The sequence below is a fragment of the Excalfactoria chinensis genome, chromosome 2, assembly GCF_039878825.1.
Source record: "Excalfactoria chinensis isolate bCotChi1 chromosome 2, bCotChi1.hap2, whole genome shotgun sequence".
In the NCBI taxonomy this organism is placed as follows: Eukaryota; Metazoa; Chordata; class Aves; order Galliformes; family Phasianidae; genus Excalfactoria; species Excalfactoria chinensis.
In genome coordinates, this window is record NC_092826.1 from 88,578,695 (window position 1) to 88,601,488 (window position 22,794).

At 35.2% G+C, this 22,794-nt stretch overlaps 1 protein-coding gene across 3 annotated transcripts in view; it reads left to right on the forward strand.

The window, feature by feature from the left end:
- Positions 1-22,794, forward strand: part of ATP9B (ATPase phospholipid transporting 9B (putative)) — a 149,560-nt gene that overhangs the window by 107,279 nt on the left and 19,487 nt on the right. For all 3 annotated transcript variants that reach the window (XR_011902803.1, XM_072328536.1, XM_072328535.1), the window contains exons 13-15: positions 3,210-3,352; positions 11,664-11,776; positions 15,135-15,383. Coding sequence is in view for 2 of the 3 variants with exons in the window: in XM_072328536.1 (XP_072184637.1) it covers positions 3,210-3,352; positions 11,664-11,776; positions 15,135-15,383 (505 nt within the window). In the remaining variant the exon portion in view is untranslated. The remainder of the gene's footprint in view (positions 1-3,209; positions 3,353-11,663; positions 11,777-15,134; positions 15,384-22,794) is intronic.

Sequence of the window (22,794 nt, forward strand, 5' to 3'; positions counted from 1 at the left end):
CCAGTTGCTATTTAGGCATTTGCAGCGCATAGGGGATTCATTCTGTTCCACTTAGCAATGCATGCTAGAAAGATAGGGTAATTCCTAAAATGTTTCCAGGCTTTGAATTATGGATTTTTTCTCACTTGTTATGAAGAGAAAGTGTTGTTTTGTTTTTTTTCCTTACCTTCAAATTATATTTGACAAATTATTATTAAAATCATATAGAATGCATTCAGAACATCAAAATCAGGTAACACACCTGCTTATAAAAATGCAAGTGAAGATACGAACTGCGCTGTTAAGCTTTGAGAGACTTCTGTGATTTGATCTCATTTAAGCAGTGAGATCTCCACTGGCAGAGCAGCCACATGGATATCCCTCTGTGTGCCTTGTGCCTGAGGTTGCCACTCTTAAATATAGGTTTCATCACAGAAAAAGTATCTTGGTAGACTTGGCAAGAGATTTTTATAGACTGTTTATAGAATGTTTGACCATTGTTGAGTATGTTCTTGTTTTTCTTCTTGAGATAGACACTGCCCTTTGTACTTGACAAATCAGCAGATTCTTGTCTCTAACAGGAGTAAATCTTCTGTCATTTCTTTTGTTGACTGTTACGTGTCTTATTGTGTAGCCTAGCAACAATGGTTCTTATTTCCTGTCTGAGTTTGTAAGTTGACCAAATATATGTAAGAGAAATGCAGGTAGCTTGTTGCTGGCTCCATATTAACAAAGGAAAGGTAAAGCTGTACTTCAGCACTGGGAGCCAAGTGACTTTCAGTATTGTTATACTATAACATTTTCATTAGAAAGAATCTCAGAAAGTCCTCTTCCTGTTGTCTGTCTTGATTTTTTTAATGTATTTGTGTCTGAAGTTAGATGTGCTATTCCAAAAGCAATTGGGACACTTTACCAAGTAGAGGCATGTTTTCCTGCTGTTGCTGATTTTACTGTCCTAGCAAGAGGTAATTCAAGATGGTATTTACTTCTTTAATGGTCAATAATGTTTTATCAAAAAGACTCCTTTCTTTTTATACTGCAACACGCATTTTATTCTGCCACACAAATTCAAGGAGAGGGATATGGAATAAACTGGATGTTTCCACAGTTCTAGTTAAATACATATTTTCTTAATCAGATATTTATCTCCACTGTTACCTCAGATAATTCACTATCACTGTCACCACGATTGCTAGAGGAGAAATGAAAACTGTGGCTGCAGTTTTGGTTATGCTGTATAGCAAACCTGTTTTTTTATTACTCTTAGTATTTTTATGGGGGGGGGGGGGGAGGGGAAAGTCTGATGTACATTAGCATGATTTTGTCCTTGAAATATCTTTGGACAATTGTAAGAGTCATGTTATTGTAAACCTGATATTAAACTTGGGACTCTGCCCTGCACCTTTGGCAGATTGCCCACAGTTTGCACTGCCACCATCTATCTAGCTTTTCCGTATTTCTGGTATAGTCAACAGAAAGGAACATGTGCCTGTTCCTCAGCCTACTTCCTGGTATGGTAGCATGATTTCTGTGAGTAACAATAGGGAAGTGAATGTCAGAACAGAGAAGTGGGCTCATGAAACCTAATGAGGTTCAATAGGGCCAAGCACAGGGTGCTGCACTTGGGTTGGAGCAGTCCCAGGTGTTTATACAAACTGGGGGAAGATCTCCTTGAGAGCAGCCCTGTAGAGAAGGACTTGGGGGACCTGGTGGATGAGAAGCTGGACACAAGCCAGCAGTGTGCACTTGCAGCCCAGAAGGCCAACTGTGTTCTGAGCTGCATTAAAAAATGGGTGGCCAGCAGGGAGAGGGAGGTGATTATACCCCTCTACTCAGCTCTTGTGAGTCCCATCTGCAGTACTGCGTCCAGGCCTGGGGGCCCCAGCACAAGAAGGATGTGAAGCTCTTGGAGCGGGTCCGGACGGGGGCCACTAAGATGTTCAGAGGGCTGGAGCACCTCTCCTATGACGAAGGGTTCAGGGAATTGGGCTTGTTTAGCTTGGAGAAGGCTACAGGGAGTTTTCATTGTGGCCTTCCAGTATTTGAAAGTAGTGTATAAACTAGGGTGGATAGTGATAGGATGAGGTGAATGATTTTACACTGAGAGAAGGGAGGTTTAGGTTAGATATTAGGAGTAAGGTTTTGACTCAGAGGGTGGTGATGCATTGGAACAGGCTGCCCAAGGAGGCCATGGATGCCCCATCCCTGGAGGCATTCAAGGTCAGACTGGATGTGGCTCTGGGTAGCCTGGTCTGGTGGTTAGCGACCCTGCATATAGCAGGGGGGTTGAAACTAGATGATCATTGTGGTCCTTTTCAACCCAGGCCATTCTATGATTCTATGAACTGGTTTTGAGTTAGAAAATTTAATTTTGGGCAACAGCAATATTATTTATCTCTGACCAGCATGAGTGAAGACTTCTTTATAATGACTTTGGGGCAAGGGCAATTAATTTTTGTGTTTCACAGCCATGAAAGTATTGGGGACAAACTGGAAAAAAAAAAAAAAAAAAAAAAAAAAAAAAAGAATTTTGTGACTGTACTTCTGTGATTAGAAAAAATTGCTTCAAACTAGAATTTCTAGTACAGAGCTACTCAAAAGCTCTTTTTTACTGCTGGCAGTAGCAACTCTGGCACACATGCTGTCACAGGAAGGTAGATTTCGCTGCTTGGGCGCTGTTCTCATTTTGCAATTGAGAGCCTCTGTAATTATGTTTTGGCAAGGATGGAGACACTGCTGATTATTTGCAGTGAGAAAAAGTTGACAAATATATCTGTACTTTCCTAAAGGAAAAATAGTCATTTAAAAACAGACTTGAAAAGACATAACAATGGATTTTTTATTTTTACATTAAAAGAAATGTTTGTTCAGTTTTGACTGACTTGAATCTGATCTTGTCAATAAAGTGTATAATACTCTTAGTGTGCAACTGTAGTAGTATGAGTGTAATAATCTCCAAAAAGAGTTGGAGGCTGTACTATGTAGAAGGCATGGTGTCAACTTGTTCTACATTGCAGTATTTTCTAAAAGTCTGGAATGCAACTTTCGTTTCTAACATACTGTGTATTCTACATACAGAAAACAATGATGTTCTAAAATGTTTGCTGCATATAATTTTAAGATCATTTTATCAAGAACTCTAAAAACAGCTTTGAGTATATGGTTTTTATGGTTTTAAATTTCACTTTGCCTAATATTCACACTGATTATGGTATACATTTCCTTTGCAGTTTACGTGTGAACTTGGACATGGGTAAGGCAGCCTATGGGTGGATGATTATGAAAGATGACAATATTCCTGGAACAGTTGTTCGAACTAGCACCATACCAGAAGAGCTGGGACGATTAGTTTATTTGCTAACGGATAAAACAGGTATATCAGGTTACAATTCTGCAATACAATGGCTTTTATAGAATTTCTAAGCTTTATTCTTTATCTGATGTGTTAATGTAAGAGTAGATTTAGAGAACTGATTTTATTTTTTCAGTAAAATGTTAAGCATGTGCTTGAGGGTTTTGTTGTACCAATGCCCATTAGCTTAGTTAGGCTGCTACTTACCCATGAAAGTCTATTTGGTAGTTCTCTGTTTTATTCTGGTGGGAAAATTGGCTGCAGTAACAGGATGTTTGATGGCATTATTAAGAATACCATAAATTAACAGGTCTCCTACTTTGAAAAGACTCTGAATTAGCTTATGAGATGCTACTGTATTCTGCGTCTAATTTCTATTGCTGTATTGTATGATAGCTGCAGTTAATAATGGCCTTCAAGAGGGCAAGTCATTTCCAAAATTCACTTCATAAAATCAGTATCTTAAATTACACTTGTTATTCCCATGAAATTAGATGCTGCTTGTTTTACGAAAGCCAATTCTAGAGCTGCTATATGACTTCTTAGCTATAGTGTATTACTACACCTGACCTAGTATTCTGAAAAACTTGGTCCTTAGTGGGATCAGAAGTAGTAGTTTGTTCTGCATTCTATACTGCTGTGTACCATTATGACTGGAATTTGCTACAGTCTTACCTTGCTCTTAAGTCGTAGAAATTCTGAGAGATTCTTAAAGTTTATTTTGGAAAATATCATAATAAATTGAAAGGGAAGATCTTTAGCAAATTTTTTTTTTTTTTTTTTTTTACATTGTTGTTTTGATTTGTTTGTTTGTTTGTTTGGGGGGTTTTTTTGGTTGTTGTTTTGTTGTTCTTTTTAACTGAAAGTCAACAAATCAGTTCTGGTAGATGTATTGTTTATTAAAGAAGCTGAGTTGAGCTAACTTTGGAATGAGAGAGTTGTTTCTCCAACAGCTGAAGGAATGTTTTTAGTGGTTTCACATTAAATCTACTTCCTGCTATACAGAAAGCATAGTACCCATTTTAAATCTTTCTGCTTGAAATGAGTCCACATTCCCTCTCTTGCTGAATGAATCCACTAGTGCATATTTTGAAATGAAACATGTATTTCATATATAGGCGTCCTTGAAAATACATTTTATATGCTTATAAAATGTATGCTTATATGCTGCTGAATGCTGTTCTTCCATTTCTTAAAAGATAAAGAAAGCTGCCATCTTTCTTAACATGTAGAAAAGTATTCTTAATTACAGTGTAGTAATTCTTCAAAGCAAGTGAACAATTCTTTTAACAAGTTTTATTTCAATTAGCTAATGATTTCTAAGCTGTTTGAAACTGCTTGTTGATTTTAATTGCACCCTTTATCGTGATAATTTATGTAACTTTAGGAGCACCGTCTCATCATAGTCTGGAAATATGTAATTTACAGCATATGTTTGGGAAAAGGCAAGTGTGTTAAAACAAAGTAACAAAGCCTCAAAACAGTTCAGTAGATAGTACTTTGTGTGAAGGAATTCTACTTTTTAAACAGAAGTAAGGTTTAACTTTTCTGATACAGAATGCAGTTACCAATTCAAGCTAGAAATATGATTCATATGTTAGAGTTGTCATCATTAAACTGTGTTCTTTTCCTCAAGGCTCTTTTTCCTCAAGTATGTACCTACTACCTAGTTTAAAAAAAGAAATAGATGCAGCAGCTGTATCTGATATACTTGAACTAATGCAGCAGTAAGTAAAAATAAAGCTACTCTCCTTTACAAAAAATTTTTTAAAAAAGATTTTCTATTAACATGAAATTTAGTGGAACTGAATTATTTGAAGCAAAAATGCTGTTAGATTTATAAGATCTTGAAAGAAACATTTTGCAGACTTCTAAATAGAAACAGCCTTGTTTTCTTCCAACTGTTTTTTGCTTTCTTCAGGCTGCATCATGCCACTTGCAGTCATATTAGTCTCTAAGTGAAAATAAGCTTGGAGTCTCACAGACCTGACAAACTTCAGAAAACTAATAGTGGTCTTGCAGACTTCTGCTCTTCTTGAGACCGTGATGTGAAGCATTGCTCATTGTTATCAGTCTAAAAGGTCCTGCAATTTAAACATTTTTAATGTAAGCAAACATGACACCAATGTGCACTTTACCTGAGCGTATTAATAGCCTTTTCCATTTTCTTTTCCTGAATATATTTGATCTTACTTTGCATTTTATCATAAACATAAAACATGATGCTACGTATTGAACAGACTCTGTGCAGTTAATCCAGGGTTGTCATTGCATGATTATACACTGTTCATGAGAGCTGGTTTCAGAACCTTCTCTCTTGAATTTCCAGTTGATTCTGTTCCTTTGCCCTCTTAACACTTGCCGGTTCAAAGCAGAGAGAAGAGAGCTAATTTTATATCTGCCCATCTGTGTGGGTGCTACTAAAAAGCAGAACTAAAAGACTCATCTAGTTAGATAAAAACAAGTGAAAATTTTCTCAATATTTAAAGGAAATGCAGAGAGCAGTCTGCACAAGTCTTATATTGTGGTCCAAGCTTCACTGGAAATGATTGAGAATTAGCTGTTGAGTCTAAGGAGCATTGCCTTACTAACATAATTGCAAGGTAGTCCTTTGTATGATTGTAAATTGGGTTTGTGCTTCATCAATAAGCTTTTTGACAAGAAGCGTCCATCACAGTGGCTCTCTCATTTGCCACAGTAGAATAGAAAATGAACTATCCCAATAATTGCATTATAGTTTCCTTATTGTGGGACAAGAAAGCAATGTGGTATAATTAAGTTTGATTGGAGTGCATGTTTCCGGTAAGATCTGAAATTAATGATGTTGCTATAGTGACACATCTGCGGCCACCAGTGCGTGAAACATAAAGTAATTCATTCGACGAGAGAAGACATCTGTTAACTGCAAGGATGCAGAGCATATTGACACTGACCAGAAATACTAGACGTTATGTGATAAATGAACAAATGATGCTGAAACAGGAGGACAGATAATTTGTACTTAATCTGGTGGGAGAACTTTAATCTTCTCACTGGTTGCATTTGACAATGCCATTGTTTAAAGAACAATGCTGCAGAGAACTCATAAATTTTAAAACTTAACTCAGGGTGCAGCCTATTAAAGCAATACATTAATTCCTTTGTTAGGGAGTTTTTATCTTCATGTAGAACAAAGCCATTACTAAAAACACCCACTAAAACAACAGGTTTTTTAGGACTCACATTTTAATTATAGCATCCATTACCCAAAATGCCATGTTGTTTGGACTTGAATCACATATAAGTTTGACAGAAAGGAGTCATCTGTTATGGGGCTGGGAGGGTGGGGGGAAGGGGAAGGTTACAGCTATAGAGAGAGCTATTTTCCAGTGTTTCCAAGGGCGGATGGGCATATCTTCTCCAGTGTACAAGAAGATTCTAAGTCTGAAAGAAAAAAGAAAAAAAAAAAGAAAAAAAAAAAAAAAAGAAGAAGATATTTGACAGTATTTTCTGAGCATCTTTGTTGCTTAGAATTTGGGATGGCAAGCCTCCTGCCGTTCACAACAACTATTCAGCTGGTATTAGTGGGAGGTGTCCATGCTTATAGCAGGGGGGTTGGAACTAAATGATCTTAGAGGTCCCTTCCTACCCCAAACATTCTATGATTCTATTCAACTATAATAAATGTGTGCAGTGTTCCAAGCATAGTTATTTACTAATGCACACACTTGTATTTGCATTCAGTAATTAGCGTTTTAGCGAGTGTTTGGACCAAATGAGATACTTATCAGATATAATAATTCAGCAGATGCATAGAGCAACGGGAGTCTTGATTTTCTGAGAAAACCTAGTTAGAAGTTGGTGTATATAGGCATTTGCATTAAATATGCCTGATGTAAAGGACTCTTTGTGTAGTTATTTCACTAATTATTTCTGAAAATCAGTATTTTAGATATACGTCTATTTTTCTGTTCAACATATGAGGAATTAAAAAAAAAAAAACAACTGGTGCAATAATCTCCCCTCACTTAACTTTGGTGCGTTCATATTCATACAGTCATACAATTACCCTTACTTGTTCCTCACCTGTACCATTTTAGTATCATTAAGGTTGTACTGTAGAGCATAAGAGGAATCAGGAATCAAGTTTTTATGGTGAGATAGTGTAGGAAGCTTCAAGACATGCACTCAAGATCGTTCTAATGAATCTTTACTTTGTACAGTCATCTACTGAAAATCCATTGTGTATCCAGTGAATATGGATATATTCTCTGAAATATTGCTATAATTTGTACGTGATTTAACAGACAAGAGGCAAAAGGCAGAGAGGAAATAGCTACTGCTATTTATGACTGTGTCAGTGGCACAAGTACTGTTAACTTCTGCTCAGGATAAGCAAATCTCAGTTCTTTGCCCTCATTCTTAGTTATCCTGTGGTTTGGTTTGAGGCTTTATGGTGGTTATGTTTATGGCCTGTTCACCAAGTGGAGCAGTTAAGTGAGGAGACACACTCTGTGAATGTTTTTAAAATGAGGGTTTTTTTATTTTCTTTTTGTACTCTTACCATATTTTTTCCAGGGTTTACAGAAGGCATATTTGTCTCCAGATCGTTGACAACAACTCCTTCATTAAAAGTCTTGAACTGGATTTCTTTTAAAGTTTCTAAAGAAGTGTTCAAATTTACACTGACGTTTTGTCGGTTCAAATAGCTGAATTAGAGAATTTATTTTATGGAAGATTGTTCACTTTCTCAATTTCTTATAAAGTTACTAAGTCTTCTGTTGTGCATATTTTCCTGCTTTTTCATTTTGTCCTTTTTAGACTGTTGGTGTTAGTCTCAATTACCATCTAGCAGTTTGGGTTCTGAAAGATCTGCATTTACTTCTCAGAAAAAAAAGTAAAAAAATACTCTACTGCTCTGTTGTGAATCACATCTGTTGCCACTCAGGGAATGATGCCTTCAGGACTTTTTCCTTAGAAATTAATTTCCTCTTTGCCTGCTTTACTCTGTGTTTAATGATACAATTTTAGACATTTAAAACAACAACAAAAAAAATAAAAATAAAAAAATAAAAAGCTGTTGGTTTCATTAAAGAACATGCTAAATTTTTCTTCAGCAATTGTATGCTAAATTTTTGTCAGGATATTTTCCTTGTGAAATAACTCACAGCATTCAGCAGCAAAGTTTATTAACATGTTATGTTAGTAGTAGATCATACAATGACTAGCATAATTTCTGGAAGCTTTTTTAAAATGGCTTTGTTTATCTGATAACTCTTCATATTAGCAGTATCCAGAAAGCATGATATTGATAAGTAGGTGATTAAAAAGCATTATTAAAAATAGAAAGCTCTCATATTGTTCGTAAGTACTTTTATCGCCTTGAGCAGACTAGAAAGATGACTCATTTTGGTCTTCTTTTTCATTCCTACGTTGGGCTATATAAGAAAATCTACTTCTAGATGTTTGAAGGGCTTACATTTTGTTGGACAAAGTAAAAGGTGTGCTGTTCTGTCAAGGTACTGATTATTAGTTTCTTTCTAGAAGACTAAAATTTTAGTACTTCTAAAGTAGTAACGTCTGATTGGCATTATGAAGTATTTTGATTATGTAATTGGAAATGTTTTTGTCCTTTTTAGTGTTCTGCTCATCGGGAGAATGTAGAAATGAAGTCTTATTTTTCATGCACAGAAAGACTTTTAACTTCCATTTTGACGAGTGGAATATTTTATTCTTAATTTTGGGGAATTGTGCATTCATAAGTGCTGCTACCTATATTTTGTCTAACATGGCTTCAGATGTATTGTGGCTATTGTTGAAAGCCTAAGGCTAGGCTTGAAAATCCATGAGCAAAAAATAATTGTTTCTGTGACTTTTATTCTACTGGTTAGAATTCTGAATAGCAGGTACAGATATTTTTGCAGCTTTCTTTCATATGTCATGGATGTTTCCTATCACTGTAGCTGATAAAATGGAAGAATGTTGATCTTATGTAATGTATAAGATTCAAAAATTAAATCAGGGTTGCTAGTGTTTAAGCTTATGTCTTTATACATTGTTGATTCTCGTCCATTTTTTCCTGAACCTGCATCAGTGGTCCATAATTCTTGCAAGACAGGAAAATCTATGCTTTTCAGCTCAAAAGCTTTTCTCCTCTGCTTGCTGAGGTGGGAGGGAATTACACAAATTCTTCCATCTGCCTACGGTTCTCTCACTAAGCATGATTTGGAGGTGGACTGATTTAGTGATGTCAGAAGAAATAATCTCTCCATATAATAACCATAGGGCCAATTTTGTTTCCTCTCGATTTTCCCAAGCAGCAGTTACAGAACTAGTGGGAAACAGGTTTGGCTGCTGTCTCAGCTTTTGAGTAGCATTTAGTTTCACGACTCCTGGAGAGCGTTTATTTTAATTCAAAGGCTTGGCAAAGCTAAGGGCAGTGAGAAGATTTTAGTATTCCTGGAAAGTAACAAAGGTTATGCAGATTTTATTGCGAGAAATTTCCAAATAACATTATTGAACAAGGTGAATATTTTGGGCATTTTGTTTTGGTTATAGATTTTTTTCCAAACTGAGATTTTAGTTCCTTATGTTTACAAGGGAAAACTTCCATGTCAAACTGGAGATTGTTTTGTTTGGTTCTTTTTTTCTTAGTCCACATTTACATCACAAATATAATCAAAAGTAACAGAAGTTCTCTGAGTAAAAATAGAACTTGTAAAAGGAATAAAGTAACTTTTCATGGTTTTGCACAATTACTGTAAAAGCAAAATGATCTTATCCCTTGTATAGAAATAACCTAAAGTTTCTGCCTTGATAATCCTAGAGATCAAGAACCTTGTTTTCATGGACTGTTTTCCAGACCTGGGAATATTCTACTTATCAAGCGTGTTTTTTAGAATGTTATGTGTTTTGTGTGGAATGTATGTATTTCAGATAAACCTTATTTTAAATATTTGTCAAAATTCAAATGACATGACAACAGTAAAAAAGTCAGAACAACGTGTAAGGAAAAGTGATTGTGAAGCAGCAGTTTTTAATGATAAAGGGGGAAAAGGGAATGTATTTGGAATGATAACCTCATGCTAGTATAGTATTACAGTAAGACATGTTCTGATTCTGCAGTCTGCTGATGCAAAAATGGATGAAGGTAACTACACAGGTATTACCACAATGCAGGAGTGGCAGACATATCAAATGTAGCTGAAAAAGACATGACTTTTAAAACCCCATTGAATCTCTGAATATCACTGATGATTCTAGACATCTATGATTAGATGTATAAACTGGATGCTAACTGACCAAACTGTTTTTTTGGGATTTTTTTTCCATATGGTAATTATAGCATAAATTGCTTTCTTTGCCTTCTCTATTCCCATGTCTTGTGTCTTCAGGCATACCGCGATGAAGACATGTTTGCAGTTCTTATTTGTAGGTAGTTGCCATGTGTTCTCTGTAAAAAAATATTGTAGAAGCTTCAAGAGTGGCACTTTAGTATTGTGTGTTTGTTTGTTTTTATCATTAGAATGTAGCCATGTTTATTTATTTCTTTTTAATTACCCAAAGCTTTGTGCTAATTAATTTCATTTTCTTTGACTAACAATAGAACAAATTTTTAAGAAGGATCATTATCCCTTGGGAAGCCAGGTAGTAGCGACCTTTTTGCCTCATGGGCCTCATCATGAAATCCTGAATTTTCAATCCTTGGTTAGAGCTTTTCCAAATGCAACAAAGTGATGTGTTGGTAGAAGTAGATACAAAGTGCTAATCTGTGACTGACACCTTGTAATTTCTCACAAATGGAGAGTGAGTTCTGAAAATTCTGGCTTCATCCATTCTGGCTTGTTCTGCTGGAGGCTAAATAAGTCAAATTTGGAAGTGATGTTAGTTTTTAGTCACATATTCTAGATAACACTGGATATGCCTGTTTGCCATCATATCTGATTTTGTACATCAGGTGCTGGATTTCTGTGTTTGTGTTTTGTTGGGTTTTTTTTTCCCCTTTAGCTTTTCTGATGGTATGAACTTGCACTGCTGTTTGAGAGTCACTATTCATATGCAGCATTTTCTGTGTTTTTTACTGTAGAAAATGTTTTTATCTGTCTCTGTGTTTAGGTCTGTTGGCAGAATCAACTTGAAGGTTGAACCAGAGATTTCTTCAGTGTTAGTACGACTGACACTGATCTTTCTTCACAGACATTTTTATTAATGTAACTGATGCTAACACTCATGATTCACGCTTTAAAAAAAAAAAAAAAAAAGAAAATAGTTGTTGGTTTTGTTTTTTTTTTTTCTTTTAGCCTCCTCAGTATCTTTTTTTGCTGCTTTGTAAAGCACTTCTTCTTTATTACAGGGACACTCACACAGAATGAAATGATATTTAAGCGTCTCCACCTAGGTACCGTATCCTATGGAACAGATACAATGGATGAAATTCAGAGTCATATTATAAACTCTTACTCACAGGTATCTCATTTATAATTTTTTACATTTAATATTAAGGTTTTTTGTACAGCACTGAAACATTGATTATGTCAAGAAATTTGAGATGCTAGGGATGTTCTTCCATTTGTAGATATCTCTTAACAGGTATGTTGAAAGTCAATGATGTGAGACAATATGTGGTTCTCTCGTGATTCCTCACAACGTAAAGGACTTTACTTTTCTAGTCCTCATTAGGACTCTGTGTTAACTTGTCTGTGTAATGTACTCAGTCTTCTGCCAAATCATCTCAGAGTAAGCTGTTCATTATTGAGACTGTAAATTACAAGTAAATACTCAGAACACAGCAAACAGTAATTACATCTTTGAAGATATATTCATCAGGAATAGACAGTGAAAATCACATTAATTTGCATAACAAAAAGTAAAAAATAGACATCAAAATAAAACATACAATGACATAAGTTTTCTAAAAGCATACTTTAAATGTTTTAAAAACATTTGTTTAAAGATAAGATGGAAAACAGTGTTAAATGAGAGAAAAAACTGAGAACTCTCTACTTTTTGAGAAGAAAGTATTCAGCGGTGTTCCTTTAGTATACGAGTACTTGGTCTGGGAAGAGATTTATGATCTCTTGTCTATCTGTTGGTGAGCTGTGGGATGGTGGAGGAATTCTGCCAATATCACTTGCATCTCCCGTATACAGAAAATATCTGGCCTTCTGTAATCAAGGACTTGATTCCAGGATAAAGAACATGACTGACTGACCCAATTAAGGGTGTAGACTGACCTCCTTATCTGTGAGCTCATTCTCTCTTGTTTAATTATGGGAGGGTGAACAATTAGTTAAAATCTTTAGTTGGGTGGTGTTTTTGAGTTATAGTTTCCTTCTCATTTGTGAGTGGTTTTTTTTTGGTTTTTTTTTTTTTGTTGTTGTTTGTTTGTTTGTTTTTAGTTTTTTTTTGAAAGTTTGACACCAATCTGGACTCAGTACTGTGTAGCTTTTGGGAAAAGATGCAGAAAGGAAAGCAAAGACAAACCAATGGATATTTGTTCTTAGTCTGTGACTTGAATTTTTCTGCTTCACATCTAAGCAAACCAAGAGATACACTTCTTAGATTTATCCAAGAAAAAGGAATTCACTTCAGCTTAATGCTTTTAAATGCAGCCTTAAATAGTAACTGAGGGGCAATGGTAAGCCTGAGAACTGAGAAATGAAGATCAGTAATCCAAATTTTGTTCAGGATGGGTTACTGAAAGTAACTGCTACCTAACAACGATCGTAAAAATAATGTGACCATCATTTTCTTATAGTAAATTGTTTGAGTATTCGCTATATCAACTGTGTCGACTGATAAGCTACAGCACACATACATAGAACTGAGTCTGAAGACTAAGCAATAGTCACCTTCTAGAGGATGCTATATTCATTAGCACCATTCTCATTTTAAATATGTTAAATATTCCATCCCAAAAAAGAATTGCATTTTTTTTCCAATTCCTATTTACTTGAAGGTTTTACTAGTTCGTTGTAAAATTTAATGAGTGATACCCATGCTTAATTAAGATCTAATTACTGTAGCAGATTTGGCACTGGAATTTTAAAGGAAGAAAAGCAAAGGAAGCTTTTTTCCCCTCAGCAGTTGTTGGAAAGAATTTCCCAAATGTAGGTTTGCTTTTGAATGATGAAAAGAACTGTCTTGGAACCTTTTTTTTTTTTTTTTCCCCAGCTTTATGTAATACTACTTAATGCCTAAATAATGCTTTAATTATGTGTGTTGCTAGCAACTATTTAAAACAGAAAAATGAAGGAGTTTCTTTAACAAAACCAGCAACTATTAAACAGTTGCTTCAATCTTGAAACTATGGTGAGGTTTTTATTTAATCTGTGGTAATAGAAGCTGCCAGTTAGCTAGGCAGCGATTCTTGTGTGACATTGATTTTATCCCTTGTTTGTGTTCTGTTTTATTATTACAGTGGACCTACTAGACTATTGTCATCTTAATGTAACACACAAATCTATTATAACCTGATTATATTTCCCCACTGGAAGCATTTTGTGATAGAGGGCATAATCTTTAATGGAATTTGTGTGAAATTAAATTATACAAGCATCAATAAACATAACATAATTCAGAAGGAGTAAATCAGCTTAATTTATTTGCGGCTGTAATGGCATCAGTGCTAGCAGAATGCAAATGCAGAGGTTTAAAGCGGTAGCTGAAAAGCAGTGCCAGATGAGCAGAAAGTTAAACCCTTTATTAGACAACACTGTAATTTGATGGGCAGAATGTTCATGGTTCAGCAGACAGCAGTCAGGAGGAAAAAATACACATGGTTTCTGAAGAGGTTTTCTGAGTTACCCCAGAGTGAACAACAGGAGACTCTTTTCTAGTATTACAGATAGAAATATTTCATATGCTGATTTCAGAAACAAAGCCAGTTACTTTCAATGAATGATACAATACTATCTTAAAAGACAAGTTCAGTCATGGGCTACACCATTTCTGAAAGACAGTTTAAAGTGGTGCAAGTCAGCAAGCAATGGTATCCTTAAATATTTATCGGACTATTGCTTAGCAATATCTTTTTATTAAATGATTACACTCTGATAAGAACAAAAAAAAATCCAACCTGCAGCAGAAGCAGCTACTCTACTAACTGCATTGGTTTTCAAATAGTGTAGAAATTAAAGAGGTCTTAAATTAAATCAGCAATATTTTTAGTTAGTCTTAATTGTTATACTTAATGATACTTGCTTTTGTTCTATTGTTCCATAGTAATGTAGGGCTCTTTAAAATACCAAAGATTTCATTGAAGATTTAAAGAAGGAGGTTTTTTTCAACATTAAATTGTGGGATTTGGGTTTCCAATCTCAGAATGTACATAGATGACAAGATAAAGAAGGAAAAATATATATGTATATAGATATATACATATATCTATATCTATATTTTAAGCCTCCCTTGCAGAACCTCTTGTTCTGGTATTTCTAAACTCATTCAATTGGTTGGTGACTTTAGTACTTCTTTAAAAATAACACATGGGATGTAAAGTCCATGTCAGTTTATTCACCCTTTCCATTTTATATGTGTTTTAACTTCATTTTTTTCTTTTTTCTGCTGCTTGAAATCTCTGTTATTGAAATCTAAATATAAAGGCAAGGTGATTAACCCCCAGTCACTTAATAGTTCTAGAGAAAAGTAGATGAGTCAAAAAAAAGAATGAGTTAACAGTGGGTTTTAAGAAATAAATGGCTGCTATCCTTACAGTTTATTTATTACCTTTTGTAAAAAGGAAAAAAATACATGTATACTACTATTTATTTTTTGTTCCAATTTTTGAACTCTGTTTTACTGTTCGTTTTGTTGGGTCTTAAAGGTTCACTCTCAGAATAGTGGAAACAGTACAAGTTCAACACCATCTAGGAAACCTCAGTCTTCTGCACCCAAAGTCCGCAAGAGTGTCAGCAGCCGTATACATGAAGCAGTAAAGGCCATTGCGCTGTGCCACAACGTCACCCCAGTATATGAGTCACGTGCCGGTGTGTCTGGAGAAACCGAATATGCAGAGGTGGATCAGGACTTCAGTGATGAAAATCGAGCTTACCAGGCTTCCAGCCCTGATGAGGTTAGTATGCGAGAGCAAAAATAATCTTCTCCCCTAAAGAGGATTAACTAAGTTAAAAAGAATGGAACTGTGAAATATATACATTGCTCTGAAAGTAATGCCTCCTATTGATTTCTGTGGAAACTATAACCAATACAAAGAGCACAATAACACCGTTTCATAGGGCAAATTCTCAGCTACAAAACATTGTTCTTCAACATAGTCACCATTAGCTGGTTCATGCAGATAGCTGATAAAGACAGTCTTCATTTTGCCTTAGATTTAATCCAGAAAGATGTTACAAGAGAGCAGCAAGCTCAAGTTTCAAGATACTTCAAAGTAAGCATAAAAATAATTGTAGTCCACTCACAAATAATACATATGTACCTTTGGAATTAGAGTACTCAGAGTTCACTTTGCCTCTGAAAGCGTACAGATTTGAAGTGGCAATGCCACTTAAGAACAGTGTTCTTAAGAATTTCTGGCTGTGCCTGATAGTTGAATATACTGTTAGTAGTGTAGTTGTAGTAACTTATTCATAATCAAAACAAGTTTTTTGTGAAATGTGAAGAAGTTGGTATGTACATGAAAGCCTGTGTATACTTTTGACTTTACAAGCTGATGTAATACATGATAGTATTTCTTCCGTAAATGTCATCTTGGCCTGTTATTCTTGGTATACAACTTGTCTGCATGGCTAGCTTATAAACCATATTACCATACATAATGTTATCAAAATGCTATCAATTCAAAATACAAACTATCTGATAAAAGTAACAAGTTTAAAATGAGTACTTTTAGTATTGCAACACATAAAATGAAGTCCATCTTTATGCAGAACAAGCTGGAATTGCATGTATGTCAGACGCTACAAACACAGTAGATAGCATCATGGAATTGCAAAATATAGAGGAGTGACTGGTTCTCAATTATCTAAAAAGTGGTAGATAGGACATCCACTTTAAAAATAAACCATAGGTAGGACTTGCTCTCTGTCTAACATCTAAACTCTACAGCGCTGTATGTGGCGCTGTATTATACCAGTTGATTTGCATTATGATTTGAGAATGTTGCAAGAGTATTTGTTAACTCCAGACACTGACAACATAATCCATTACTGTAGTTGTGTAATGTTTTACTTACATTTGTGACCACGTTCAAATTTTCATGTGTGTATTTATGTGATCATATTTGCTAAAAATGCTTGCAAGGTAAATATGATGCAGGATCTGATAACAGCTAAAGAGTAAACAATCTGCTTTAATAGCCAAAGATATTTTCCTAAAGCAGATGAAGAGATGTGCAACTGAGAGAGATTTATTTCTTCTTCATGCACTTGCTTTTCTCTACATCTGTGCTTCTGTGTATTCATTCAGTTGTTTGGTATCTGAAAATATTACCTCAAATATCAATTCTCCTCATATACTTGCTAAAGAAAATATATGTAAGACTGGAAAATTATGCAGGTGCTGCCCTCAGAAGACAGTAGAGAATTTGACCTTGGAAAAAGAAAAGAAAAGAAAATTTGATAGTGTTTAGATGACAGATAGATACAGAACTCAGTGTAAAAAGCGTAGAGGAGAAGAAAGACAGCAACAAAGAAACCATTTTTGTTTGAAGAGAACGAGTAGGTATTTTTATCAATCTTTTTTTATCATCTCAACTCACAAATTCAAGCAATATGCAATTTAAATGATAAATTGGAAACATGGTTTAGAACTGACAGCATTATATTTCCTGTGTTTTTCTAATATAATGTTAGAAACTGCTAAAATTATATTGAACGAGTGCACTTTAATATAATTAGAAAGCGATACTAAGTGGAGTCATATTAAACAACGAAGCTACAGAAAGCATTTAAATAGCATAAAAATTGCGTCATGACAGCAAAAAGACTGAGTTGAAAGACTAGCAGGTCTTTATCATAATTTTTTAAAGAGTTCTATTGACGCAGTGTTTGCAAATCACTGGAGCCTAAGGAAAATAATGCAAATGGTTCATTATTTAGCTTATTGAACTTTACTGCAGTTAGGTTGACGGATGATGCCAATGTTTCCCAATCACCAAAGTACCATTTTAAAAGCATTTTTTATTGAATAAAGTGCTTTGAATATTGCACCCTGGAGCTTTATTTAGGGAAATGGTTCAATTGATGTTTTCTGTTTAACCTCATCACTGACCTATCACAACATATTTGGTTAATAAGCAACATTATCATTTAATAGACTTAACCAGTTTTATGCATTGTACTTTCTCAACGTTACAGCTCTGTTGCTCCGTTTTCCTAGATTGTGTTAATGAAACTGGCTTGATTACAGTCTTCTGAAAGATGTTATTTGCACAATAGTCTCTTGCTTATATAATATTGCATATTATTATGGTAGCATGTAAAGATCAGAGAATAATGTGTAAGTATAAACTATTCTTCCATGTAGAAAAGTATAAGAGACACTTCAGCATTGTATTGACACATTAAATAGTTAATGAAATGACTTGAATTCATTTGAAATTTTTTGCATCCTTGTATGTTTGCATCCATATAGGGATAAAATATAGCTAAAAGAAAGCATGCACATTTAGAAGTAGGTACATTCATCATAAAAGATGCATTTCTCTTTTGCTAGAGCAACCTGAGATAAGTAACTGATTTCGTATTCATAATGTGAACCCTACTTATGCCAGGCTCTTTGTTTCTTATGATAAGTGATCAATATTTCATTTTCTCTGAAAGAGTGGAAAGTTTCATTTGTCTGTCATTTGTCCTCTACAGCTGTAGCGCAGCAAACAATAAATATTCACTTAGAACTTGCTGAAAAAAATAAAAATGTCTCTTACTCAACCATCATAGATGTTGGTTCAGCTCGTCTGTAGAAAACCAGCTACCCTAATGTAATAAACAGTCATAAAAGGATATAATCTAAGTAGGTAAAGCAATGGAGTTCGAAGGTCACAGACCAAAACAATTCAGGGGCATGCTATGAACAGGAGCCTTTGAAGACCTTTGCTCCCCTTTGGTCAGAAAAGATTGATCAACCACGATTTTTAATGACCTCTTACTCTCATAAACCAGCTATTTATTGGTTATACTTCGTCCTGCACCACTATACTTTCCAGCATTTTCAATCCAGCATTTTGAATATTTAAATACTACCTTAAAGTGTGGTCAGTTATTTAGTTCCAACATTTCTGTCCAACAGAGCTTCTAAAATTAATTACAATGATACGTAGACAATCATTTAAAAACAGACAGGGAAATGATATGCCCTTAGTGAAGCAGCTTTTGTGTTTACAAAATTGAAGCTGTAATGTATGAGACATGTTGTATTGTTTAATTCATTTTATTGTGTGTGCTTATTGAAGCAAGACTAATTGTGTTGTTTTGTCAATGTATTGTGAAAAGCAAATCACTCAGTAGCATAAAACCATCACTTTCCTGACCTTCGAGACCTACAAAGAATAACTACTCCATAGCTTGTCTTGAATATCGATCAGAAGTTTTTTTCACATGATCAAGCTGTATTTTAAGTTAATAATTTTATTTCAATTTTGAAGTTCCTTGATGAAAAGTGGTAGCCTGTGAATTTTTAGTACCAAATCATTGTTCATAAATATAAACAAAGCAGTGCTTGTTGGAAGCATATTGTTGAGCAACCCTAAAAGCAACTGTTGGGATCGTTCAGGCAGTGAAGAAACAAAGCTCCCTGCTACTTCCCTGTTATCATACCAATAGTCCTAACTTTAAATTGCTGCATTATTGTTATTATATTGCCTGTGTATCCCTTCTGTGGCGAACTGATTTTGAAAGCGGAACCTATTGTCTAAAATGAACATGCCCTAAATTTACACTGAAAGGAAGGCTATTTACATGAGAATTCTTTCAAGCAATGAAACTAACTTAAATTTCCACCCACGGTTCTTTACTCGTCCTACAAACTGCTCACTCACTTATGTCAAAGGCTTTAAAACCGTTATTTACAGTTTTCACCTAAGTGGTCAGGTTCATAGCGTGGCTCCACATAAGTAGATGTGGTACAAATCAGTGGGACTCTGAAACTGCTGAATGAGCTGGAGATAAACATCTAACACCAGCTGTAGGGTGGTGGATCTTTTTCTAAATCTGATATTACATTAAAAGTGAATATCACATATTGAAAGTGGAAACTTGTTGATCATAAATAGTCTTAGCAATACTCCATAAATACTGAGCTGTTACAGTACCAAGCACAGCAAGCCGAGAAAGTCACATGATGGCAAACAGAGTCAGCTGAGCGTCTACATTGCTCTACAGGTCCATGATGGTAAGACACATCTGAATTCAAGCTAGAAAATTATCATAAAGACCAGCTCCCAGAGCAATAACCAGCATCAGCCACAGTCAGATAGCTGTGAGAACAGTTGTGAGGCAGGTCCCAAATCCTTAGCAGAACCTGTTCAGCAGAGTAGATAACCAAGTATGAACATCGTTGCAATATTGCTGCAAAATGACTTTCGTGGGACTGGACATAGCCAAGTGAAAGCCAGGGGGAGTCTCTGTGGTGGCTTCTTACTTTTCCTCTATCACAACCTTTAATAGTAAACTTGTTCCTATGAAGAAAAGAGTACTCAGGTACCTGACAATTTCAGTCTAAATAGGTATTTGATTTTTTTTTTTATTATTTATTTTTTTTAAAGAAATGTGTTGTTATCTGTCTGGATTGATAAAAGGCTATATTTCAGTTGAGAAAGAATCCAATCTCTATCTTAACTTACCCAAGATGAGTGGGACTTTTTAAATTGTTTTTGTTTGTTTCTGCTTTTTACTCAGATGTAATCTACTGTAAGTTACTGTATTAGGTTGCTTAGACTAGCTAAGTTCTGAATAGTCTAGAATTCAGAGGGTCCTGCAGTAGGCTGTGATGATGTGTATCTTCCAGCCCTGACTGATGTAGTATCTGAAGCAAGCAAGAACAGTCTAGGACATTTTTTGATCTTAGGCTAAGCAGTAACAACCTTTTAGGATGGAACTAGTATGTGAAGACCATCAGGATTTAGTAGAGTTTCTTTATTCAAGTGGCTATATCAATTATTCATCAACTGAGACTTCTTCCTGTCATTGCAGTCCCAAGATGACAAGTAACAAGAGGTGGTTATCTTTCACATGGAGCAAAAAGACTCAACTGCAATTGCCATAAATAAAAAACAGTAAGACACTTGGGCAATACCTGGTATTTCCTACTAATCCAGAGGAGGATTGGGCAGATGTTAACCTGAGCTAACATTGGAAAGTCCTCTGACTTGTGCAAGCCATTCACCTTCATGGGAAAGCTGAGGAGGATTCAAAGAGTCTTGGAGTTGAGCTGAATAAGGGGTGAATGGCAGAAGGCTATTCAACACCACTAGAGAGAGAAGCAAGCTTCTGTTATTTGTTAGGGAGGTGTTTCTCTCTTTCATCCTCTTAAGCTGATAATAAAGGTATGAGTTCATTTGAATCCTGCCTCTGGACAACCTGTTTCATCTTGCACATCAGCCTTTATTTTGGCTTTTGAATTGTGCACTTAGATGCCTGTAGCTTTTTCTGCCGCATATTATTAAATGAGAGACAGTACACTAAAGGAACTTCTTGAAAAATATATTTTTTTCTTAATATTAATAATAACACTAAAAACAGTTACAAAATTATCATCTGGAATTGGCTTATGATAAAAGTAAAGTTACTGAAGTTTTAGTGATGTCTTGGGTTTCATGTTTTCTCAAGTGTTTTTGTGTTTAAAATTGATTATTAGTATTTGTTTTAGGTTAGTATATCGATCTAATAAATAGGAAGTCCTGAGCCTTCAGGAATAAAGATTTTTGTTTTGTGCTTCGTATGGGGCCTATAAAGACACAAAGAAATGGGTAAGAAATGCTGAATAAGATGTTTCTCAATAGTTTTGTCAGATCTTAATGCAGATGTTTACTACATTCTTTCCTAATATGGAAGTGTTACTTGGAGCCTGTCACATCAGGGGTGGGCAACTGTTCCTGCCTGTTGGATTGCTACCAAGGAGGAAAACACAAGTTAGACATGACAGAAGTTCTCTGACTCCCTGCATCTCCCCTCATGAGAACCCTACATGGTTAATGAGATGAGGCACAGGCCACAGGTCCATAGCCTGTACTCAGGAGACTTGATCCATTTATCTGCACATTCTAAGAAATTAATGGTTATCAGCAAATATTTATAATTAGAACTGATAATTTGTATTTTAGCAAAGCAAACTGATAGCATCTCCATATCAAGTTTTTTGTGCTTACTCATCCTTTGATTGCTTTATCTGACTCCATCTTATATGGCAGGTGCTGTAGAAGCTACAGCTGTTGTGTTTACATGCCGTTCTCAGGGTTCTTGATGTTTGCATGCTGAATTGCAAGACCATTTTAATCTAAGTTTCCAGAAACTTGTTGAATAAGAATGGAATATATGCATAGAGGGGAAAGCTCAAGAGGACTGTTATCTAGGAATCCTTTTTCTGAACTCTGTACGATGATTCAGTATAAACATATTTGTGTAGACTGGTAATTTGGATTTTCATGCCATCTGATAAATACATATTTTTAATATGCATATATTCTAAAATCTGCAGATATTTAATGGTGTGACTTGACTGTGTTGTTTGGGATACTGTTAAGGTCTGACTGCTCTAGTGAATTCTGAATGACAGGAGTTAAACTTAATGCATTTCTCACACGTTTATTCTGTTACTTTTTAGGCAGTTATTTGATGCTTAAGAATTACTGACCATTCCTGCTGTGGTACTGGCACCGATCAATTTAAAAGAGAAAATGTTCACTAGGCCAGGTATAAGAATTGAAAATGACTGTGCTACAAAATGCTAGTTCAAATGGTTGGTGAAGCCAAGCATAAGTGAAATATTAAACAGATGTGAGTCACCAAATATAGAACACTTAAGTCCTAGCTGCAAAGGGACACAAATGAGATGATAGGGTGTTAGGAGAAAGATGCAATTTACAGGTCAGAATGTAATAGTAACCTTTCACTGTGAAAATTGAAAATTAACCTTGAGAGTATTGGATCATTTACAGCTTATATGGTACTCTTATTGAGGATGAAAAAAACCTCTAAAAAGACTTCCTGTGATTTGGGGTTTTAAAAATGGTGCTATTTAAAGTGTGTTCTCTTTCCCTTCTTTAACTGCATCACAGCGTACAAAAGTAAGTTTGTTGATACATACACAAACAGCACTGCCGGGATTTCTTGGGGGTTTGTATAACTTATTTTTCCCTATTTTAAATTTTCATTAGAAGCTACACAGTGATTATTGACTCAGTTCGGATGAAATTCTTACTGGGCACTAGTCGTCATGTCTTGATCATGTTTCCTGAGTGTTTTACTACTTGCTTGTCTTTTATCACAGTGCTTGAGATTAACAGCAGAAGCAGGTTCTGTCAAATA